The 25,022-nt window shown below is 39.6% G+C and overlaps 1 protein-coding gene across 1 annotated transcript in view; it reads left to right on the forward strand.

The window, feature by feature from the left end:
* Window positions 1–975: 975 nt before the first annotated feature.
* Window positions 976–25,022, forward strand: part of LOC147169906 (cytoplasmic phosphatidylinositol transfer protein 1-like) — a 47,492-nt gene continuing 23,445 nt past the window's right edge. Inside the window, 1 exon segment of the mRNA XM_086083516.1 lies at window positions 976–1,287. Coding sequence (XP_085939642.1) covers window positions 1,240–1,287 — 48 coding nt within the window. The 5' untranslated portion in view covers window positions 976–1,239.

A 25,022-nucleotide genomic window follows, 5' to 3' on the forward strand; every position in this document is an offset into this window, starting at 1 on the left:
GGATGGATGGATCAATGTTTAAAATTCTTACAGTTAACCTTGGGTTTTGTTTGTGTTAGGCCTCGCGGTAAACCAATTCAGACTGGGCATTGTTTCTACATCTGGGTCACAGTAAGATCAAGCATGCAGTGATGGCATGCTATGCCAGAAAGGAAAACAGAAGATGGCAAAAGACAGTGAGTGCAGCTGAGATGAATGAGAGGGCGATAGATGATGCCGCAAAAGAAGCCTGCCCCTGCTGTGTGTGAAACCCTAAATGAAAACTGCAACGATGTACTATAACTAAAGACGATTGGAAAAAAAAAATACATCATTTGTGTAAATGCCAAGGGCATCCACTCATGTGCACCAAAAAAAAAAAGCACAACTTTCAAAATAAAAGCACCACATACTTTATGTTTGACTTCATGGTCCCTGCGAGGACCATTCAGAGACTGTGGGCGGGACGGATGTGGCCCTGGGACCATACTTTGCTGAGGTCTGTGATAGGCTCATATTAGAAAAGCTATTAATTTCTGTTATTATAACTGATCTCAGCTAATATAAAATGCAAACTTTTCGTATTTGCTGTTAAGGGTCAGGACGTTCACAAACACAATTTTAAATGCGTAGAATGTCTGCTGCTGTATTACTAGATACTGGTGAATGTGGGCTGACGCAGGCGGTGTGTAAATTGAACCCACATATTGGAACCAATTACAGTCTGTGATATAACTGGATAATATTTTATGAGTTGAAATGACGTCAAGAAAACGGAGTCCTGCAGGTTTTAGATGTTTGCGTTTTCCAACGCACCTGATTCTAAAGCTCAGGTTCATTATCAGTCTGAGCTGATTACAGGAAGACTCCGGCCCTCGAGGACCAAGATTGGGCAAACCTAACGTAGAATAATCCTTATTATTTTTTTAGGGAAGGAACATTCGTAAAGCTCTTATTTTGAAGCTCATATCGTTTGTATTTCCGGTTATGCTTACTGCGAGCTTGTTGCTAACTCCTGACTTGAGCTTTAAAGGAGGGGACAAATCCTTCAAACTGAGCTAGTTTGGCATTGTAAGTCGTTGCGCTAGCAGACCATCTCCCCGCCGTTTCGGATGAGCGAACCCCGACAATCTTGGAAACCGTCCTCCCGTATGCACTAACACGAAGCGAAGGAGTTTTTAATTTCTTTTGTGGAACATACATCCCGGTGAGGAGGGAGCGTTGTGAGACACACTGTCAGCAGCACGCAGCACAGGGAAGATGTTGCTGAAGGAGTACAGGATATGCATGCCGCTCAGTGTGGAAGAGGTGAGTTCTATTCGATTTGTGGCGTTTTTATGCTCTTATGAATGCGACGTGTCGTTCAGAAAACTGTTAGCTAACTTGGGTAGTGTTTGTGCGTGCGTGCTGAAGTTCATGAGAGATGGCCACATGTCCAGTGGCGGAGCCAGACTTTTATAAATGGGGGGGACCAAGGATACTTAGTATACATATTCAAAGATTATGCCAAATACTTTTGTTTTATATACAATTAATTTCAAACAGAGTCTCTAAATGTTGAAATATATTTAAGTGCATATTATAGCACATGTAAGCGGTTCAGGAAATGTATGGATGGATTATAGCACACAGGAGATGTTTGTCCATAATGTACAAAAATTGAACAATAAACAATTAACAGTGTTTAACATGAATGAAATTTGATATTTGTTTTGTTTAAGGAACAAGTCATATTTTCTACAGTTACTCCTAGCACATTATTTACAACCACATAATGTTACTAATGTTATTATTTATTAATATTGTTATTAAAACTTGCTTTTAAACCCCCCATTTCTAGACTGAAAACATTAGGTCATATATACTAAGTGAGTAAGTGCTAAGCTGTATTCTTCAAGCTGTTTTGTGTGTGATGTTTAAATCTCTTATTTTGAAATCAATGCTTTTAATTTGGAAGGCCGCTCCGTACTTCGGTTTCCTGTTTCACGTCTTCGTTTGTCATTCAGCTCATGGATTTATTTGTTAGCTTGTGCAAAACAACTTTAACTTATTGATGTTCGTTCAAAAAATCTATCTGAATATAAAATATTTTAAACAGTCTCTCACATCTCACGGGGAAACCAACATGACATTGCCAAAAACGTGTCATCTTGATGCACTGATCTGAAGTGTCTTGATGGGACTTGGGAGATTCTTCTTCTCCAGACTCCTACTGAGGTGGATTACAACATATTGTGGTACATAGCGCCAGTTACTGTGCAGGAGAGGCATAGCAATTAGTAGGTGTCTTATTGGAAAAAAATGGGAGGCTGCACTGGCAAGACGTGTAGCGCCACTGCGCCGCTGCGCCAGTGCCGTGTTATGTCAATCATTTGGCGCCTGCGGGGTCCAATCTAATTTGAGCAGGGGCCCGTGTCACCCCGGCCTCCCCTCCCCTATATATATATATATATATATATATATATATATATATATATATATATATATATATATATATATATATATATAATTGTATGTTTTTCACATGGGTGTGTGTTTATTATACTCGAGATATCCCCCCTTTCCCATCTCTCGCTAAAACTTGTAAACACACACACTACTGTTTCCATGATGTGAGATGAGGACCCACCGCCCGTTCCTCGCTGGGATGCGCAAGATGCTGCCATTGTCGGTCAGTAGTGGCCGGGTCACAGCGCTGAAATTACTTGTGCTTTTTCGCTGCCTATGAATCTTGGTTGTCCCATGGTGTTTCACTCTTTATTGTACTTTACCAAAGGTGATTAAGACATGTAACTTCATCTGATGGCAGTGGCTTGTGTGTCATGTGTTTTGGCACTTCATTTCAATATTTTGGAAAAGAAAATGATATGAAAATGAGTATTTTCACAAAGCTGTATCGCAAGAAAGGAAAATGTCACCCACTTGCTGCATGCAACACTGTGCATTCAGGGTGCGGAGACAGACTTTTATAAATGGGGGGGCCAGGAAGGGGCCAAGGATACTTAGTATACATATTCCAAAGATTATGCCAAATACTTTTGTTTTATAAACAATTAATTTCAAACCGAGTCTGTGCAAACGCTGTGCATTCAGGGTGCTTTTACAACACAGGAACTTGCAAACCACTGCGCTATCCTGCACATTGTTTTTCTTTGATTATATTGTTTTTTGTGATTGTGAGAAGTCAAAATCTTGATTACATTTTGATTAATTTTCAGCCCTTACATAGTTGTTATATGCTTCAGCACTCTGGTGTATGTAAGTGCCATGAGAGACATTTCTTGGGAAAGCTTTTGCATGGCCACAGAGGCCGTCTATTCTCAACCTCCAACATGGCTCCTGATCTTGTAAAGAGATATTAGTTGTCTTCAAGAACCCCCACATGACTGCCTCTGCTGAATATTGAAATGTAATGTACACAACATATTTTGGGTGTAGGAGAATTGGGTCGGGCTGGCCACATTTCGCCCCGAGTGTGTCACCACAGATTTTTCTCCACTTCGATAAGCGTCTATTTCGCATCTTTGTGAGGAGCAGTAGTACCTCATGCAGATAACGGCATGGTTACAACTGCATTTTTTTGCCGTCTGTGAAAGAGAATTATCTGTCTGAGACACACCCGGTACTGTGCATTTGAACATTTTCAGTAAAAGGCATAATAGTAGTGGACACATTCCATTAAGATTCTGTGATGTTCCTCAGTGCTGTTGTCAAATTAACTTGGCATGCCTTTCTTTACAAGGACTTCATTGTCTGTAATTAATTCCTTAGCTTTTAAACTTTTTTTTGTTTCTATAACAGGGCATGCACAAGTTTGTTGGTTAGAGTTGGAATAATGAACGTTCCTTCCTCACTGTCATTCCTTCATGCTGCTTTCAGGTTCGTCCATCTCTATGTACTGTACAGCACTTCTCTGGCGCTACGCTATGTGCTATCTCCCCATTTCTCTTATCTTGCCTCATGATGCATTTCAAATATTAAATTTGTTCAAATGACTTTTAATTACTTTATCAATATTGAATGATGTTCATTTATGTGAAGGCACTGAACATCTTAACGATTTCTTGCAATAAAACACACTCATTTACTGTAGTAGAAAAATATTGCGCACACACACACACACACACACACACACACACTTGAGATTTACACACATAATATGCAGCCACAGTGCCACAGATTTGAGTGATGGACGTCCCCCCCATTGTGTGCATTCAGATTATTTGTCTATCAGGTCTCTCAACTGAAGTCTAAAATTAGAAGCGGAGGATAATTGCTCTCCTGCACTGGCATGCACACTGCAAACAACATGACAACACCTTTTGTCTCCCTCAGTTGTCACCATGCTGTCGCTGATCATTCATTTTTCAGCATCTTAGTGTTTTGGAGACCTGGATGCCCTCTTGTAGGCGCCGTCTGTCAACCCCATCTGCAGCAACAGAACATTAACAGGATAAATGGAGCATTTTGGAGGTAGTCATGCTTTACTTCGATAGCGCGTGGAACATGAGTCCATCAAGCATGCGTTTCCTCTGATGGCTTTTTAATGAATTGTGCAAATGACAAGTCTCACTAATTCTGGCAAGATGCCTGCATGTCCATGTGGACGTTTATGGTGAACAATAAGACGAGTTCTCTTGTGACCAACTTCCTATTGTCATAAATTGCTGCCACAAATATTGTTTCCTTCGTGATGCAAGTCAGACTTCACATGCTGAAAGACCCGATGATGAAAAACTTTAATGTGACCTAGGTATGGGTGTACCCCGCTTTATTTTTAAAATGTGAAAGACCATACATAGAAAATAGATATTCTTACTGTATTTTTTATATATTGTGTGCCTATGTGTGGTGTACTAAAAATGACCAACACATAAAGATATCTTCATTGGCAATTGTGAGTCTCCTTCCCCAAACCCAGAGTCTGGTGTCATACCAAGACTGACCTGTGAGAAGCTTTAAGGTGCTTTCACACTGCACTTAGTTTTACGCAGTGCCCAACACGATGCAGGCATGACACCGGCACAGTGCCAACATGCCAATATCTGGAATTTGTTTCTAAGCGACCAAACAGTGTTTTTCCTACCTGGTTTGATGGTTTGGAGGTAGAGTAGGCCGCAGCTGGGCAATATGCATTTGTTAATGTTTCAATGGAACATCCTGGCTTTTCCTATAATAATGAGGAGGATGAGATAAAAAGCTAAAGAAGGATATGGGTCCATAAGATCCTACAGGCACAGTGGAATCTCAGTTATTTCAGGTTCATCTATGAGCTATAACTTCATGAAGACTGCTTCAAGTTGTACATCAGGCTGAGCACGGTTTAACAGCCTCTGTGCTATGCTTTATTTTATTCTAAGACAACATCTTTGTTAGAGATTCTAAATTCACACATTCCCCCCACTTTTAGAGGCAACTCAAAACAAGAGATGAACAAGAGTGTAGTGTATTAGCTAATATGTTCGCCTTGTACCGGGGACAACCAAAGACGAATGACGCTTTTATTCTTCACTCGCTGCGACAGCTACTGGTTAGTTTCTTTTCCTCTCCTTTTAGTAATGTGCTTAAAGTCAGCCGGTCGTCTCGTCTGATCTCAGGTTAGAGGGAGGGCTCCGCCGCCGCCTCGTCCAGCTTTCAAGGTGGCCCCCTCGGCCGAGCCTGTGGGGTGCGACTTGGGCTGATGCGGGTTGTGCGCGGAATATACCGTCCTTCACCGGCAGCCGTGTGGTGCCCCGCGGGCTCCCGAGTTTAGTAATACAGTAAGTTTAAACTGCGGGAGAGGCTTTGAGGTGGCGATGCGGGCTGCACGGGGGGAGGGGGGGACGGGTCCTCTCCACCGGCATCCGCGAGATGCACGGCAGGCGCGTGTGTAGGGTGACCAACTGTGCACATCGTTTGAATTAGTGGGGCATGTGAATTGAGTTTCAGGCCCTGTCTACACGTAGCCGGGTATTTTAAAAACGAATATTCCCCCTCCCTGTGTAGAAAAAAAAGTCTGTCCACATTGCCTCGTTTGTTTAAAATAAAACACAGCCACAAAAATGCACACAAACGGAGAAGTGCGTCTATAAGCTAATTGACATGCATGCCAAGCCTCTAGGCAGCAATAGTTGGACAAATACATCATAAAGGAGCGTAGAGGATAAAAAATGAAATAAATATAAATACAATAACAAAAAAAAAGCTTCACTTGTCTTTTAACAACTTTATTAATGCAACATACAATAGCAAAATGCATTGTGGAAGCTTTTAGGACATGGGAAGGAGATCGAGGTTTACTGTTCTGGCACGTTCTCCTTCCACTAAACGTAAAAAGAAAACAACAACAAAACGTTTGGTGTCTGAAGCCAATGCCACAGAAACGAAGGCTTTAAGAAGCTAAAATCATCTGGCAGTGGATAAGCAGCACCCAGGCTTTGCTGAATTGCTGCAGCCAGCCCGAAGAGGTGCTCTGTGCCCAGCATGCTCTTAAGCATTTCCCCCGCTAGCACGGATCCCGTGCCGCCTGGAGCGTTCTCCGGCCTGCGGAGCAAGCCATGCTTGTCGCTGGAGCGTTCGCCGGGTAAAAATTGAGCACTTTTTCACTTCCCTGGATGACTTGCAGGAGCGCTTACAACCACCGAGAGCGGCCAGTTGCTTCCTCAGGATCCCTGGTTCGCCGCACGGGTACCAGGAGGCAGCCCTCGGCCTCCTGGAGCCACACAGGAGGACCTCCAGGAGATCGGGGGATTTCTAAGAATTTACCCGGGCGGCGGTGGTTGCTCTCGGGGAGTACGGACCCCAGCACAATGCCTTCTGGAATAGAAACAAACGACTTCGACAGCTCTGCTCACACGCCCAGTACTTTGATCTAGTCCTACGTGGAGCCATGTGATTTTTACATCAGACGAGCAGGTGAGCAATACACCCGTTGTAAACTATGGCTCGAGTTGCTTGAGGTAGTGTGTGTGTGAGTGATGTATGAAGAGCGATGACGTAAAACTCTGTTTACGACTGTTCTATGTGAACGCGGATCAGGAGAAAAACACAATTCTTCACTCTGGCGGGAGTCTTTATTTATTTATTTATTGATTTTTTTTTTTAAACCTTAGTTTTTAATGAAAAAAAACCCACGAGGGACATGTGGCCGACAGGGCAAAACACATAAAAATACCTCCCCGTTGATAAAAAACCCTGCTCTGTGTAGACTGGGTCTCAAACGCTGTGCGCGGGCCAGCGCTCGTTTTGCGCTTGGAGGAACGGGGGTTGAAGCGGCCTGCGACAGCACCAGCCCAACGGCGGGGCGCCCTGCTCTCAATCAATGGGGAAGTGGCGCTCAGAGCAAGACAAGTGCGTTACAACTACCAAGTGTCGATGATGAACATGTCATGGAATTCACATTTGTTTTTTCCCGTGAATTTCCAAAACAGATCGATGAAAATGCATGCTAATATCACAACAATAACTTAATGGGTGAAAAATAGGCCATCCTGGCAGGATGATCCATTTTTTAAATACACATTTTAAGGTTAATAACTTTAATATTTATATTTACTTTCGGGCATGTACCAACCCATGTAGGTAAATGGAAGGATGCAGCTCATGAGGACACAGAGTTTATCTGATACTCAACTGTACTTGAAAGGAAAAAGACCACTAAAGCTACTACACGTCTTAATTTCCTTTTAGTGACTAAGCTCTAAATGAACCAGGATGGAGACAAAGAGGCCACTTCTTGTGATTGTTCTTATCACGACAGCACAGAATGCCATGCCATTTCATGTGTCTAAAGTTTCCTGTCTGTCCGAGCAGAGAGGAAGGAAGGAGGGTGATGCATCAGATGCTCTGATGTAAAACAAAGTGACTGAAGCTAACTGTTAAGTGTTCAAGTTAAACAAATGTGGTTTAGTGAGAGTGGGTAGCAGTAAATAAGGGAGTTGTGATAATATGGAAATTGTGGGATGTATTGTGATGATTTTCCTAATGAAAAATTTGACCTAATACCAAATTGTTTGTGCGTGCGTGCAGGGTTAGGGAATCCAGGTCCTGAAAGTAAAAACCCTGCCACAGATTGGTTTTAGCCACAGGTGCTTCTACTCAACTAGCAGGTAAACGAGCTTGTCTCCACCTGTTGAGTAGCAGCACCTGTAGCTAAAACCACTCTGTTTCAGGGTTTTGACTTACTTTCTAGACCTGGATTCCCCAACCCTGCGTGCGTGCATGTGTGTGAGTCAGACAAGGTCTCTGTCGGCTTTATGACACTGTTGCATCATCACAACCGCAAATGTCAGGCAGACTTTCGTCAGTGTTTATTCAAGTTGAGGCTTCAGTGTGTAAACACCAAAGAAACTATGTAGCAGTGTTAGACTGGATGAGATCTTCTGTGTAACACCTGTCTTTTATTCTCTCTAATCTTCCTTTGGTGTGTGTCTGTCTGTTTGAAGATTCGCCCCAAATGTGCAATGTTTGAAGAAATTGCTGCACTTTATTCATCATCCCCGGAGGTTAAGGGATTTGTGATTCGTTTTGTTTTGCTGCTCGCAATGCATTGTGGTATATATTTACCGGTTGAGTGACCATCGATGTTCACTACTTTTCCAATTGCATTGTGGATAGCTTTGAGTGCACTACATTTTTTTTCTTTTGGGCATTCGGACATCCCTACAAAATGGCATAACCCCTTGGTAGTGCACAATATTGGGAGTAGTGTGCACATTTGCATATAGCTACAGTGGTTTGCGTCACATGGCATGCTAGGTGTCTATTGAGATGTATTTAATCAGGATTTCTTTATTTTCTTATCTTAGTACAATGTGTCAATTTTGACGTTTGATATCTGAATAATTCACTTGTTTTCTTTACACTGTTGAAAACAGAATCGGAATAGGATATGTTTTACTCGCGCTAGCGGGGCCAGCTATTTGCCTCTGCTGCCACACCCAATTGCGCTTGGAAAGAATGGAAACGGTGATACGTCACAGACATGGTACCACTGCGTCTTTCCCTGTTACAGCTGCTTTCACTTACACCTCACAGTCTTCAGCTGACATGCTTATTTGCAAGCTCAGCCCCAAAAATGCTGACATCATGCAAAACCATCATAGCTGCCCTTAGTCAGCATGTGCCTCACGCTGCATTAATGATGTCATGTTCACCCAAAGTGGAGTCTACATGGAGGGATAGTGTTATTTTCTCCTCCAAAAAAGGCCAAGTTTCCTGCAGTGCCGCCTCAAAGTGTAAATGCTTAATATGATAGGGTTAATCTCTGCTAAAGCAATTACTATTTTCTTGTTTGAAAATCTGACCGAAAAGCATAATTTAAAGAGTTCTTCCACTGTAGGCATTTGGTACACTTGGGAAATGTGACTTGGCAGTGGCACAAACATCTGAACACGCTACTGCGCTACGTGTATTTTACGCTATTTTCTGAGTTATTTTTTCTTGCAAATCTTGTTTATTTCTTGTAAATTTGTGATTTTTTTTTCTCTCACAAATTTTCCACTTTATGTCATAAAATGTTGATTTTTTTTTTTCTTTCGGAATTTTGTACCCCTCTTAAAAAATACTTATACGTGGCCCTAACACGCCATCATAGGTGTGTGTTGTGCCAAAATTATTATCAAGCAATTTAATATGTCCCTCACTTGCCAAAGAATACATAGTTAACTTCTAAAGCCTCACTTGGCTTCAGCCGCGTAACTATCTATTCACTTGCATGTGGACAGACTGCTGCTGATGTTGTTGATATAAAAACGCATGCACCACAGACAGGCGTTTGTCTTCACGCAGCTAGCGCATTGACATGCAGTCAACACCTGATCCGGACACCTGGTGGTGGCACTGTAACAGAATTACAAGTGTCATTTGTGACCGTGGAGGATTATCTGTCATCAATATCCATGATGGCAGCACTCATGTTTTTCATTCGTGGTGTCATCACTCAAGAATGACATTGGCCATTTGAACCCTTTAATGCAACACGAAAGTAGCACTTGCATTAGGCAAAAATAAGTCGATACAAACTAACAACACAATATGGACAAACAATTTGGAAACAATTGCTCACAAAGTAACTGCTAGTAGATGAAAACCGAGAGGCCCAACCCCCTTTTGCAGTGATACCGGCTTCCACATTTTCAAGTGTGTCTGTGGGAATGTATGCCCAATCAATGAGAATATTTGTGTGGGGAACTAATGTTGGAGATGAAAGAGAGGGTCTGACTTACCATTTCAATTACAACGTTTGATGCACTTGTTTAAATCCAAGCTCATCTAGCTGTTCATGAAACAGGAGTAAACATTTTCGATTCTGAAATTATAATTTCTATCCAATAGGCTACGACAACATTTTCTGCTTGGCACATCCCCCCCATCCCCCTTTCATGGTCAGATTCCTCCCATTCACTCTAGGGTTTGTTTAGGAAATGGGCTGTTTGGTTCTTTGGTGTCATGGTGAAGTGCAAGGCCTTTCGCCATCTGGTATACAAGACAATGCTGTGATTCAATCAAAATCCCATTTACTGCCATTTTCTCCTGTGGAGGAAACCATCACGTGTTGTGATGGCCCATTATTCAACCATTCTCATTTTCGTTATGTGCATGTGCTTGTGTTTGTGTTCCTGTGTGAGCAACATGAGAGTTTTGCACATTTCGAGCGCTGAAAGCAAAAGGCTTGCTTAGCTGCATACCAAATTCTGTGTCTCCTCCCTCTTGTACAGCCCCACTTTAAGTGGAAGCGGGTTCTGTCGTTTAGCTTTATAGTCGTGCACATACTTATATTGATAGAGCAGCCATACTAAATGGGAGAATTCTGCCGCTTTTGTTGTTATTGTTTATTATTTTACAGAGACCATCTTGTCCCTTTTGATTTTGCTGGTCACCTAAATGTTATATAGTGCCATTTAAATATTGGCTAGTCTGGACATGTCAAATTGTTTAAGCGCTAACATAGCAATGTTGTGTGTGATCCTGTGGCTAATGTATTTCAAAATATCCAATTCATATGGTGAGCTAAATAAATAAATTCATAAGTGTACTATTATTATTTTAGCTTTCATGGTTGTTTTACCCATGTGACTCACGAAGATCTATTGTGAGAAGAGGCACTCTTCATCTTAAATATTGTGACTAGAAATTTCATGTGGACATTGAGAAAGGGAAATACAGTAACTAGTATTGCTTATCCTATTACAGAGCACCTATTAAAATACTTTAAAAGTTGCCATTAAACACCACAGCCACTACTAGTGTAAAAGGACATTTGCCTTTTTAGTAAAAAAAAAAATCTTATGTTTGATGTCTTTTGTTAATCATTATCATTTTATTTAGCTCTTGTTGTTTTACCATTTATATTTTATCGTATATGTATTGTTTTTGTTGTTTGGCTAGGAGAAATTAACCTGGCAAGCCACACCCATTTTCTTGAATGAAAGAAAGTTGGTCTGGTCACTCGGCCGTTGAAAGCAATTTCAGCCCGGCTCAATACGAACCGTGAAGTCAAATTTCTTTATTTGCTTTTCGTGAGCAACGTCACTCTTTGGCGCCGGAAGTCTATCATCACACGAATGATCAAGTTTTTACCGCAACACACTACTGTCTCTCTTCAAGTAGCCATGTTGAATTTACTCCGTATCCGCCTACCGCTACTCTTTACTCATGGACTAACATATAAATATTATTTCATATGTACGTCCGTGTGATTACTAGTCCACACATACGCCCCGCTTTTATGACATCACGTTCACTCTTCTCTGATTGGATCTTTTTGTCTGTTTGGTAAGGTTTGCAACCGCCTCAGAAATGTGCTTTGATGCTGACAGTGAACAGACTCATCCGCTGGTTACAGCGATAAAGTCTAGTTTCCAGGCTAAGGAGAAATACAGTTACTCCTGCCTCATAGTGAGGCATGCTTGGATACATTTTGAACACCTACTCAAGTTGCCAAATATGGTTCCTTGCTCTATAAAGTGTTATTCAAGAATAGCTATCCACAGATGCCTCACAAATATGCCCCATCGAGCTTGTGAAAGCATAGAGATGAGGTCTGAGCACTGAGCAGTGATTGGATATACACAATTCTTCTGCAACTACATTTGCTCAAGCAGATTTTTGCATTTGCTGTAGAAATAAGACGTCTAACAGACTGCTAATAATTACATGTTCATTACATTTATATAAAATTGGTCACATTAGCATGGTGGAGAGATGATGACACAAGTTTATGGAATTTGATGTGAGATGAAGGCTCTTTGCAATAGTACTTGACATTAAAGTAATTCATTTGCTACACAGTTAAATACTAAGGAACAGTTTAGGAAGAAGCACTTCCGATCATTGAGCGCAGAGTGGCGAGAACATCCAAAGGACTTGGGAAATGATTCTGGGCAAACCATACAGGCACTTTGCGTTGAACCACATTTTGTAATGCAGTGAAGTTTTGAGCGAAGAGTGCTGGATGATGGAACAACGTGGCTATACTAGTATATGGGAGATTTTTATGTATCACATGGCAGACTACAGGATTTCATTTAATCTGCTTCAATGTTCGTAAATTATGTTACACAGTATGCAGGTTTTCATATAACCTGCTTTACTGTTAGTAAATTATGCTCAAATTTAAGTAGATTATTGTTTAATTTATTGTTAAGCATCTGATCTATAAACCACATCCCGTTCTCTTGTTATGAATTATTGAACACATTCCTGTCAAGAGCAGCTAAGGTATTAACACAATAAACAGGGTAAAAACATCAAAGCTATTTTACAATACACACAGCTGGGAGAAAGTAGTCAAAGATACTGTGCTTGTAATTGTTTATGCTGAATATCAAATGAAACATAATTATCGTACTATCAAGTCTGCATCATTGCTAGTTGGCTGGTGGCACACCTTGTTTTGTTAAAATCCATTCCGTTGGCCAGCAAAGTTTGCACCCTATGTTGTTCCATGATGTCGTTGCACTCTACATTTCAGTGTCATGATTCCATTATGTGCTTTTCCAATGGTCCCTTCAATTGTGGCTTCTACAATGGCGTTTGCACTGTACGTTTGAGTTAATTGAGCTTGTTTGTGTTTGCTAATAAGAAGTGCAGAAAGACTTTCAGCTACATACATATAAAGCAGGCTATAATAGCTACAGTATGTGTCCATGCTTCGTTATGATCTCTCGTTTCTGTGGCAACCATCACTAGCCATTCATGGTTTTACCCCATAGCGAGCTGGATTATAGCGCTGTGGTGATTATAGTGTAAGACCCTCCCCAGGATAACTGTCACATAATGAGGCAGATGATGAGGTCTTACTTTCCCTCAAGCTTTACCACACCAATCAAGTCTTAGCAGTGTGTTTTCTCAGTTTATGTCTACTTTCACTCAGCATTCCCTTACATGGCTTGACTTCTATCTGGCTTAAAAGTACTGTACTAACAACCAGTTAGTACAGTTTTTATAGCAATAGAACTCAATATTCTGTAGGCCTTGCAAAAACAGTCAAAATTCAGTAAAACAGCCGGGAGCGAAGGAGGGTTGCTTCAGGGAAAATGGCTGGGAGTGAATGAGTTAATTCTGTAATATTAAAATAACATTAAACAAATTATAGTCAGTAAAATATAAAAAGTTAATAGATTTAAAATTATTACACAAATAACTGGTTTGCTTCTATATTTAAGCCACAGGTGTCTTGACTTTTTCTTCCAAGGGTGAATGGAATTTAAGTATTCTTCCTATATTAGAGCAACTTTGAGATAAATGATGTATGAATGATTATATTCGGGACATACTAATACCACTTTGCCTTATGAATATCAGTTAAGAATCAAACTTCTTGGCAAAAAAAAAAAGTCAGTTTTTTTGCAAATGTTTAATAGCCTTCAGTATAAAACATGAAGTACAAACATGAAACGTATATTGTGTGAAAGGATTGAGGTGTTTGTCAACCAGTAGGTAAGGGGCAGGAGAAGAATGGTTCTAAATTCTAACATGCAGATACAGTGCTCCCTGTGTGCTTTGGTTCGATCGAGTTTCCATAACAACTGTGCATCTATCTTTAGTTTAACCGCTCTAGGAAAGAAACCAAATATGCTTATGTAGATCATGTTATGTTAATTTCAAAGCTGAAGTTGAACAATTGAAACGTGTATCTTATAAAGACCATGTCCCCTCACCTCACCACACTGTGTTTTTCGCTCTCACTTCTTTGTCCTACAAAGGCAAACCGGGCATATGGTCATGCTCTTTGGGGGCCTTGAAAGGTTTAAACAAGTAGTTGTTCTGCAAAATACCCTAAATCACAACAAATCATAATCACAGTCTGTCTACATTCTATTCTGTTGAATTCCTCAGAGTATTGAATGTTTTATTTGTCATAGTTTTTCATTCGTAGCCTTGGATACATTTGGAGTCTTGCACATATTTTCCCCCTTGTTTGTTGCTTTCTGGCTCAAAACGTTTTTTCAGTTGTAGCAGACAGCTGATCACTTCCCACACATTTCTTTATATATAGACATTCCTTAGTGTGCATGCGTGTGTTTCACATTACCTCCTCCCTCTTATTTGGACACAACCCTTGTATGTGCTTTGTGCCAAAATGACTCAGTTCACTGAGATGTGGATAGTTTTTCTTATTCATGCTGTCGTGAATATATGAGGGTAGACTGTTCTCTAGCTGGAAGAATGTGAAATGACAGTCAAAGTGCAAGCCTCCACTAACGATGTTCAAGCTGCTAGCAAGGTTTGAATGTAGCTGCACTTCAGTAACCCTCACCCCACCCTTGTGTCCCTAACCAAAGCTGCGCCCCTCACGAGTGTGCATCCCACATGCAGCTGTATGTACAATGTGCACTGTGTATAAGCAGATGTTAGCCTGGTCTGCTATGTTGGGAAACCCCTCGTATAGGTTGAAAACGGTTTGCAAATCACTGTATTCTTTAGGAATGGGACGATTAATGGCCAGACCGATTATCGGCACCGATATTCAACATTTCAACAAATATCGACATCAGCCTTTTTTAAAGGCAAGGTCCGGAGTTTTGACAATTTCTGTTTGTAATCAAACTATTCAAAACTGACCCCTCCCATGGTTCAACCCATACCACCACATATTAACAGAAGCCCAGAGGTGTAGATTGAGAAGGAGTTCATGTTTATACATCCTGAATTTATTTATGAGTCAAAACGTTGGACAGTGCCTTTAAAGATCAGACAGCCGATAATAGATCAATTTAAAACTGTGTTGACTTCAGGTACCTATTTATTTACATTATCAATTAACTTAAGAGATGTTGCTCACCCCGGACATTCTAGGCGTGACCTTCTGTTTTTGTTTGAAATGTAAAGTAAGATAATTGAAAATGTTACATTTAAAATTTTGGAAACTTTATTTAGATTAGATTAGATTGCCTTTATTGTCATTATACAAAGCACAATGAAATTTGAAGCTATGTCATAAGTGCACACATAGTAGACAAATACAAATATATACAATGAAATAAAATAGGATAAAATAAATAAAGCCTATCCACTATACATATGGAAATGTGCAAAAGTGCAATGTTGGAGGTATTTACTGCAGAAAACAATAAAAAGCTATTTACTTAATTTTTCATTTAACTTTTTTTAAGATATGCTGAAGACCCTGTGACCCCCTTGAACTATTCATAAAAACAATTAAAATCCGTGCACAGATGATAATGGTCTCTGGCAGCATTCATATGCAAGGACCGTTCACGGTACAGGCTTTTTCCCCACTCGTTGCCCTCCCCTCTATGTTCCTTTTATGTGGGTGTTTGTATGCACGTGCTTTTCCACTCAGTAGTTCCTTCTGCATGCAATCAAAGGTCGTGTTTCCAGAGGGTCACAGAAAAGTGTGTCAGAAAATGCAAATAAAACCAGACCAAAAAAAATTGTGGTTTGTCTTTTCACGAGTGATTTCCTTCTCTGTTGTCATTGGCTGTGTCACTTTAACCACTAATGTGTCATGTTTTCCAAAGGCTTTTAAGCAACTTTAGTTTGCTGCATGGAACTTAATGAAGGCTGCTGTAATATCTGTATTCACATGGAGGAAGCACAGCTACAGTATGCATCATGACAACATTTACAATTAATCTGGTAATTGACATAGTTTGATCTCACTTTTTTACAGTTCTCTGTGAAGTTCCAGTTTCCATGCGCTCTGTTAAAGTGGAACTCAACCAGGATGTCAAAACTTCCCATTATTTTATTGTAACTGTGTACCCTTAGTCTTTATCTGATGCTGCTTGCTTATATTTACAAAGTGCAGGTATTTATTCTAAATAATAAGTTTAAAGCTTGACTCCTGTTTTCTACTGTTTTGTAGCCTACACGTTTGGTAAATAAGCAGGTATCTGAGGCAGGAAAAAATGCCTAGAGCATTTTTTTTTTAACCCAGGTTGACTCAAGGACTCATTTCAGCCCTGATATTATTTGTATTCATTCTAATATACGTTCTCAGATATATATATAGTAGTATGTCTAAAATTTATTTATTTATCTCTGGCATCTCAAACGATGATGTAGCTTCTGGTTTGGGCACACTCGGAGCAATGCGGACAGACTCGCGTTAAGTTTGACATGTGCAGTTGGTCCTTGCAATACAAAAAGTATTGTCGAAGTAGGGCATTCATTTCCAATGGCCACTAGCCAATAGCATTAAAAGTTTAACATTTAACATGCACCATTTAAACCCTGCCTCCGGAGAACCCACGTTTGATTTTATTTTCGCGTTTATGGCGATGTGGCGCGCAGGTCGCGTCTTCTTGTGAAGTGAAGTGACTTGTTTCTACGTTCAATTAATGGCATGAAAAATCAATGATAGGATATTAACAATTAGTGTGAGTTTCAAGGAATATATTAAGCATGCCAGGAATGTCAGCACTTACCCAGAAAGGCCACATTTTCACAATCTTTGGCAGCGTTGCATGGATGTTCAGAGCTCTACAATTCATTCTTTATTTTGTCTGCTATTCCGGGAACCCGTTTTTCGATAACTGACACGTTTCAGCTAAAAATATCTACAAATAAGCTCATGTGAGTGTTATATTTTAGAAGCGTTTGAAGTGGTCATCTCATTTTTTTGGGATGAAAATTACTTGTCACGTTGATACTTACATTCATATCTTTGGGTTATTCCAGTTTTTACTACTAGAAGCAGTGCTGCCTGCTAGACTACACCCTAATGTTGTTCCATAAAAACAGTCAAAGTCTCTCAAAGTCTTCTCAAAGTCTTAAAGTTCATCCAGTGAAGTAGGTTGGGGAAAAAGAAGAGCACCAAGCAACAACCTCTGTGGCTCCTTTGATTAGTTTTTGTTGTTGTTGTTTTTTTTAATTAATTGACAGATAGCCATTCTCTCAAATGCATAATAATTGCCATTTTTTTCACTTATATATTTTTTCTTTATTAACCCCAAGCTCATATTTCATCATAAATTAAGCTTACCGGTACATGCCTGGATTGCATCCATGCAGTCAATTAGAAAGATTGGTATTCACTCTAAGGCTGCCGTTGTACTTATTTTTTTCTAAGCTTGATCCAAGTCATTGGTTTGTGTGAAAAAGCACCTTTGCAGCATCTTTGGAGATGGATGACGCAAGCAGAAGTGGGAACTGATCCAGAGGGCTCAACCACATGCTGGGGACTTACGTCACGTTCCCTCTGTTTGTTTACGGCCCCAAATGTTACATAATGTACTTTAAAATATTTTCAACAGCATATTCCCCAAGTGCTTTAAACTCTTTGTACTGTAACTTTAGTTAGTGACTCATGCTATACTGAAATTGGCATTTTATAGAATGGATTATTAACATAAGCAGTGTGCGCAAAGATAAACTATTTTAATGTGTTGGAAGAAGTGAATTTATTTAACAATCCAATGTCCGGTATTATATTGGATATCATTGCTAAGTTGATATGTTTATGAAGTGGCTTAATTAAAAAAAAATAGCACAATGGATATGTTTTAGAACTTCAAATTGAAATAGCTTTATTGTCATTGTACACAGATTTGTTAAGGATGCCCTTACCCTCGTGTGAAAGTGCAACATAAATAGTGCAAATAAGAACATTTGATGCCTAAAATAAATACAACCGCAAGTTTAAAAGATCAGTGTAAAATGATAAAGATTCAAAATATAACACATTAAAAGAACAGTGCAGCAGCTTCCACCCTTCTCTCACGTCAACCTTTTGCAAACCCTAACCCGTTTTGCACCTTTGCACCAGCATTTTTCTAATTCAATTTGTTTTGGTTGCCTGGTAATATCTTCGTTTCCTTCACCGTTAATGGCCACTAATTTTGTTGAAGCATGTGTCGGTGAGAGATGTTTCATCATGTTTGAATTACTTGACCCATGGACATGGAGAAGCGTTCTTATCCATGGCTTGAAGTGCATCTGCTGTATGCAATCTTTCCTTGAATTTCGTTGATGTAAAAGTATTGTCTATACTTCCCGTTAAAGTAGGTTGCTTGCTTTACCTATAGATTTAAACTAGCTCGTCATTCCTGTTATCTGTTCCTCAATCCTTGCTATGCACTACTTGTGTCAACTTGTGTGTGCAACCATCGTTGCTTTTGTTTGTCAACACCTGCCCAACTCCTCCCTCATGGAGAAGAAAAGTGTGTTTTTTTTTATTTAAAATCTTGGTTTAGAGATCTTGCTGATCTCACGAAAACAGCTTGAATGATCTAATGATTCAAGTGATGCGTTGTGTTATTTGGCAGTAACAGCATTATGATTGAAAAAGGCATTCATTCGTTTACACATTACTGGAGTAACAGTTATGCGGTTTATAATGTTCTGTCTCCTGAACAAGGGGAAAAAAGTGAGAGAGTCTATTCTCGTGGACAAAAAAAAAAGGAAATGGGGGGTCGGGTGGGGTACGGTACAATAAAGCAGAAAGAAACAGTGAGACAAAAGAAAGTGAGTCGCAACTGCTGGCTCTCAACCGCCAGAAGGGATTCCACAGTACTCTGCAGCAATGCTGCATGAATAATGTTATATACAGATAAATAACTTCTATGCAAATATGAAATCCTGCCAGTGTGAAGGACCAGCTGAGTAGGCTCATGCACTGTACATAATTAAATCAACGGGCCAGCAAATAGCCTCAGAGTATTGCACATATTTAAAAGTTCTTGGCATTAAGTGTCAAACCATAAAGTAGTTAATTGATTTACAAGCACTGAGCTGCCCTGATATCACTTCATAAGTCTGTTTGCAATTTTAAATCCATCCACCCATTTTCTTTTAACGCTTTTTCACATCAGGGACGTGGGTGAGCTGGAGTCTATTTCAGCTGAGTTTGGGCGAGAAATAGGGGTACACCCTGGCCCGGTTTACAGTCAGTCGCAAGCCACATACAAGATTTATTTGCATTCTCACTTAAGGATAACTTAGAGTCTTCATTTAACTAAGAAGCAAGAAACAAAACAGATTTTTAATTTTTTTTATTAATCTTGTACGTTGTTGTTATTGTTGTTGTTGTTAAACCTGGAAAAACACTTGTATGGGCCCCACAATGTAGTAAAAACAAAGACACACACACACACTGGTTTCCATGCTTTGACAGACACACTCTTCCCCTCAGTGAGTCATTGAAATAGACACTAGGTGAGGGGAGCTCTATTGATCTACCTGCAGGTAGTGAGGTAAAGGAGCCCATTAGTGCTTTAGTCACACTCCTTTGGGCCGGCCTGCCCTGTTACATGACTCTGCTGCTTGTGAATGTCACAGACATCATTGACAGAATGTGCGAACTGGCTTATTTCACTCACTGAATTACACCATTGAGCAAAGCCGCCTGCAAGTTCTAAGAGTTTCAGCGGTGAAGTGGAAATTTTCCATAAATGTCTTCTATTGATTATTTTCCATGTGCCCAGATATAATAACGCACTAGTGGATTTTTTTTTTTTAACCAACTTGTGGGGCCTTTTGGATGATTTCTAGTAACACTAAAAAGGGGGAAAGGGTACATGGAATTCTTAGTATTTTTTTGTCCAGAAACTCTTATGAGAGCAAGCTTTTCTCTTAAAGAATAGTTAGTGCTGTCAAGCGATAATTTTTTTAAAAACTGATTAAACACACAATTTTCCGTAATTAATCGCGATTGATCAAATTTTTATGCTTACCGGTAAGCTTGTAACAAATATTTACTTGAGTATAATCTTGGAATTAAATCAAATGGAAAGAATCAAAGACTGTATTAATAGCTTCTTTTGATCCTTGAATAGAATACATCTCCTGTATAATACAACTGTTACAAAATGGTTAAAATGGGCTCAGCTTTACAGGCCATCATTTTTCCCATAGAAACAATTCTCAAAACTTCTCTCTTCCAGGATTAGTTGTGCCCACAAACAGCTTACAGCACACTCCAGAAAGATTGATTCGCGACGCGCCGTGCAGGGTATTTTACCCTGACATGATATGCCAAAGATGTACAACTAATATGCTATTTGAATTTGACTTTGTAAAGTGCCCACATTACTTGAGATTTCTCCAACAAGCGTAAAGTAAAACTACCTATAGTCCGTGTTAGTTCAATGGCTAAGTTTGTCTGCAGGTTATGGGCCGTAACGGGAAATAAATACAACTGAGTTGACTGAGTTATTTTTTTTAACGCTTTAAAGAATTTAAATTAATCTCCAGAGTTAACACTTTAATTTTGACACCCTTAGTTTAAATGAACATTCACATATATATATGTGTGTGTTAAGAGGATATTTTTAAGTTACCATATATCTCATAAGTAATGGAAGTTAAGAATATTGTTGTTCATATTAACCCGTCAAGTAAAATGGCCTGGCATTTCTTTTTCACTTCCGTTAGAACAACAAATGGAATGCACATTATGGTAAATGGTACTTCATTTACATTATATGTTTTTTATTATTTTTTTATTAGCACTTCTCATTATAGTTACTTTTAATTTAAAATTGTGTTAGTTTTAATTCGTTTTCAGAGCGGGTGTGTTCGCTTTTATTAGTTTTAGTTTCTTCGAAAATGCTTTGGTTAGTTTAAAAAATATTTGGTATATTAATAAAATACATCATGGTAAGTATTGCGTAGTCAAAACTCAACAAGAATATGTCAACCGTCCACATACTTTGGAATACAATAAGTGCAGTGCATAACACTGCTTCTGAAGTTGGATGCATTGCAATTCTTTAATGTAATATAAAGCTAGGATGGTCTCTCTTTTCATCCCTTGTTTGCCAAGTTGCCATCTTCTACTTAAGTAGTTTTGTGGCTTGAATTCCTGTTGAGTCCATTCAGGACTAAGAACCATTGATTGCTTGCTAGATTAGATCTTGTTAGTGAACATACTTGACATACTGCAACCCTGTTGATGGTCACTCAGTCCACGGTGTGAACTCGAAGCATGTGCTTGGTTTGGCCTTCACAATTTTGTGCTACTTCTCAACCTTTTGACCTTTAGCCATCATCATTTTACTAGCATTTAGAACCCATTTAGCTGGTTTCTGGAAATCACGTCTTCTCAGGAAGGTCTGTAATGTGTGAAAGGAAAGCAAGAGCCAATTTGGATTGCATCCTGTTTTGGGCAAATGCCAAATGAACGCATTTGTATGCTTCATCTGCTGTTTTCTGTTTCTTTGCCTGCTGCTGATTCACTTGTGCAGTTGGATGTGTTGGTCAGAAAGTGAAGGCATTCCAGAGGGAACACTTTAGTTGTACCATTTTTGGCTTTCTCTCTGGAAGCAAGAGCGCCCACACAGAGAGGAAAAAGGCTACTTGCTCACATTTTTATTTTCATGTTAAGTTTTCGCATGTTGGGCTGTTTGCTTAATTTTAAAAAAGTGAGTATTTGAGAGATTATGCATTGTTGTCTAAATCTGGTCAGTGGTCCGGTAACCGGTCCCATAACCGGATCAAAATGTATGCGTTGCATCAGGAAGGGCATCCGGTGTAAAAACTGTGCCAAACATGTCGCCTCTGTGGCGCCGATGAGACATCATTGACTGCAGTATCAACTTGCCACCAATAGAGCGTGCTAATTCAATAGACTGTGAAAGGGATACGTATAGAAAAGTGTATAATTGACATTTATCTGTCTGCTGTGCATGGTGCAAAGCCTTAGGACAAAAATATTGTGTAAGTATTTTTGTGGTCAACTTGTTTTTTTACCATCCCTATTGAAAATATTAGCTATTGGGGAAAAAAAAACATATCTCCAATTTTTGTTTGAGCTGGCCGGATTATGTTCATCCATGGTGGCCAGTTAGCACATCTGCCTCACAGTTCTGAGGTTATGGGCGCAAATTCGAACTCTGGCCTTTCTGTGTAGGGTTTGCATGTTCTCCCCATGTCTGTATGGGATTTCTCTGGGTGATCCGGCTTCCTCACACATTCCAAACAAACATGCTTGGTAGGTTAACTGAATACTCTAAATTGTCCATTGGTGCGACTGTGTGAAAGGCTGTTTGTCTATATCTATCCATTTGTGCTGGCGATTGGCTGGCAACCAGTTTAGGGGTGAACCCTGCCACTCGCCCAGCTCCAGCATTCCTTGTGACTGTGACTGATTGTGTTTGTGCCTAAAAGTGTGAGTGAAGTCCTGAATAAGTTTGCATTGGATTCCCTTATCTCTACACTCCTTAGCTTAACAGACATCAGGGATAATTTGGGACAAAGTCAAAAAAGCATAAATTGCACAGATGCCTGCTCTCAGATCAGCATGTGCTCCCAAGAATAACAGTGAGCAACAGTACACACGAGAGTGAAGAGATAAATTTTGTTTATAGATTTGAATCATCAGCAGAAATGAGGTGAATATTTTCCCATTAATCTGTTGTTTGAGCTTGAACATTTAGTGCTTTGTATAAAAGAGTCTCAGAATTCATCATTCATATCAAATCAGCAATGATGGATAATTGTGTGCTGTGAATCTGAATATATTTTAAACCATGCACTTCTAATGACTGGCAAAACTTTGGAAGCAAGCAGTTGTCCTAACAGATTTTGTGGAGGCTGTGAAAGTCACAGAGCTCTGTGTGGGCGATTTGAATTGACACACAAAGCTATTTTGGACTTTGTTGAGTACAAAACATTTCAAAATAGATCTTTCCAATAGTTGAAGGTAGAAAACGAGGGTCAAAAGAATTTGTAGGGATGCTTTAAATTCTTCAATACCAGTATCAGTGCCAATATTGCATATTTGTAGTCCTACAAATCCTGAGCTACTACAACATAGATACCATTTCACCAGCCTGGCATAGTGTATATCCTCTGGGCAAGTGGAGTTCTTTGTCAGACATGCGGAGATACTAAGGTAAACACGGATGATGACACTAAAGCTGACTCCAAAAGTTCCTTTTTAGTAACAGTTAGTAGATTACTATCCCAGTAGAAGCATTATGGGAGACGCATGATCCACTATGATTATTTTAAGCAAGTGAGGAATGTACTGGTTCCTCAATATACAAGAATATTTATATATTTGACTAATTCAGTCTCTGATTCTCAGCACGCACACACATAAACACTTGAACTTTTGTTTTGTGCAATATCTGAACAGCGGTTTAATTTTGTTTGTAAGAAATGTAGAGACAGTCTAATGAGTTAAGAGATTATATAGTAACTCACTTTCTCTCAATTTGTCAAGGTCATGCCTTTTGTCTTTTGTGCAATCAGCAGTTGTAGTGTGATGTTTAGATATTGCCCACTTTACTTGAAGATAATCCATAATAAAGTACTTTGAGCTTGACATCTTGACAGATGTGCAAAAAAGGCAGTTTTGCACCTTGTTGTCATCCAGTCACAGTTAAAAATAGCTGTAATTCAAGAGTGAGCACACCCTACAAACCTAGTGAGGATAAAGAGGTACAGAAAATGGAGGGATGGTTGTTCAACACTGACATCCATCTACTTGAAAATGTTTGCCATCATAAGGTGCCAGATGAAATATTGTGAACATGGCTGGGAACATTGCTGAAGCTGGTTTCTAATGCACTGTATTATGCTGAGAAAGTAACGCGGGCCCTGTGGACAAACACAGTGTGAAGTGCCATTCAGGAGAACATTACATCAGCAGTGTGTGCACAACAAAGGGTGTTGATGTCAGCGGTGGGTAAAATTGAAGGAAGAGGGATGTGCACGTACAGAAAAGTCAGCAGAGTTGCCACACTGTACAGGAGGCAGAAATGTATACTTTTAACCAGTAGCTGACCTGCACATACTCTTTATTTAGTCTAACATTATTGTCTTGTGTTGTGATGTCATTTTTGTAACTCCAGATGGCGTTAGGCAATCTAAAAATAGTTCAAAGCCCAATTGAAGTCAATACAGACAATAGATCCAGAGTGAAGTTGGCCATATTTTGTTTTGGTGTAAACATCTGCCAGACTGCAAGGACGGCATTAAATCAAGATACGCACCTACTACTTGCAGAAGTGTCAGCCCATCTCGGAGAAAAAATGTGAGCACCCAACAACAGGGATCACCAACCTTTTTCAAACAGAGAGCTACTTCTTGGGTATTGATTAATGCGAAGGATCGTTATTGTTAATATTTAATATTTATGTGACGACACTGATCATGTTACTTATTTCTCACAATAATTAGGTAATATAAAAATATCAATATTCAACGCTATTCCTATAACTCTCGACCAGTGTTCACATTTTCAAATGTTTTTAGAACAGGTTTGCAAGCCTTCAATGTGATCCTTGGTGTTTGTCTGGTGCTTGCCAGCAGCATGTTGGTGAACCCTAGATTACTGCATAAAAGCAACGAGTGTATTTTTGCTCATAAATGTGGCACTTCATCACCAAGATGCGGGGCTACAACTGTCAGGTTGTGTAGCAGATCCGTGTATCTAGCGCGGGCAAGTGGACACGTGACGTCACCCAATACAAAAGTTTGCATCCAAGTGTCTACTGCTGAAGATTATAATATTTTTCTCATTATACTGTAGTTAGTTTATTTTGTTTTGACACCGTTTATTTTTATTTTTATGTAATTTTACTTTTTAGGGCGACTGTTAATTTAGATAATTTTTTCATTTGTTCGTTTTTGGGCGAATGCGAACTGAA

This window comes from Leptonotus elevatus, chromosome 8, assembly GCF_054856555.1.
Source record: "Leptonotus elevatus isolate MCC_2025b chromosome 8, RoL_Lele_1.0, whole genome shotgun sequence".
Taxonomy (NCBI): Eukaryota; Metazoa; Chordata; class Actinopteri; order Syngnathiformes; family Syngnathidae; genus Leptonotus; species Leptonotus elevatus.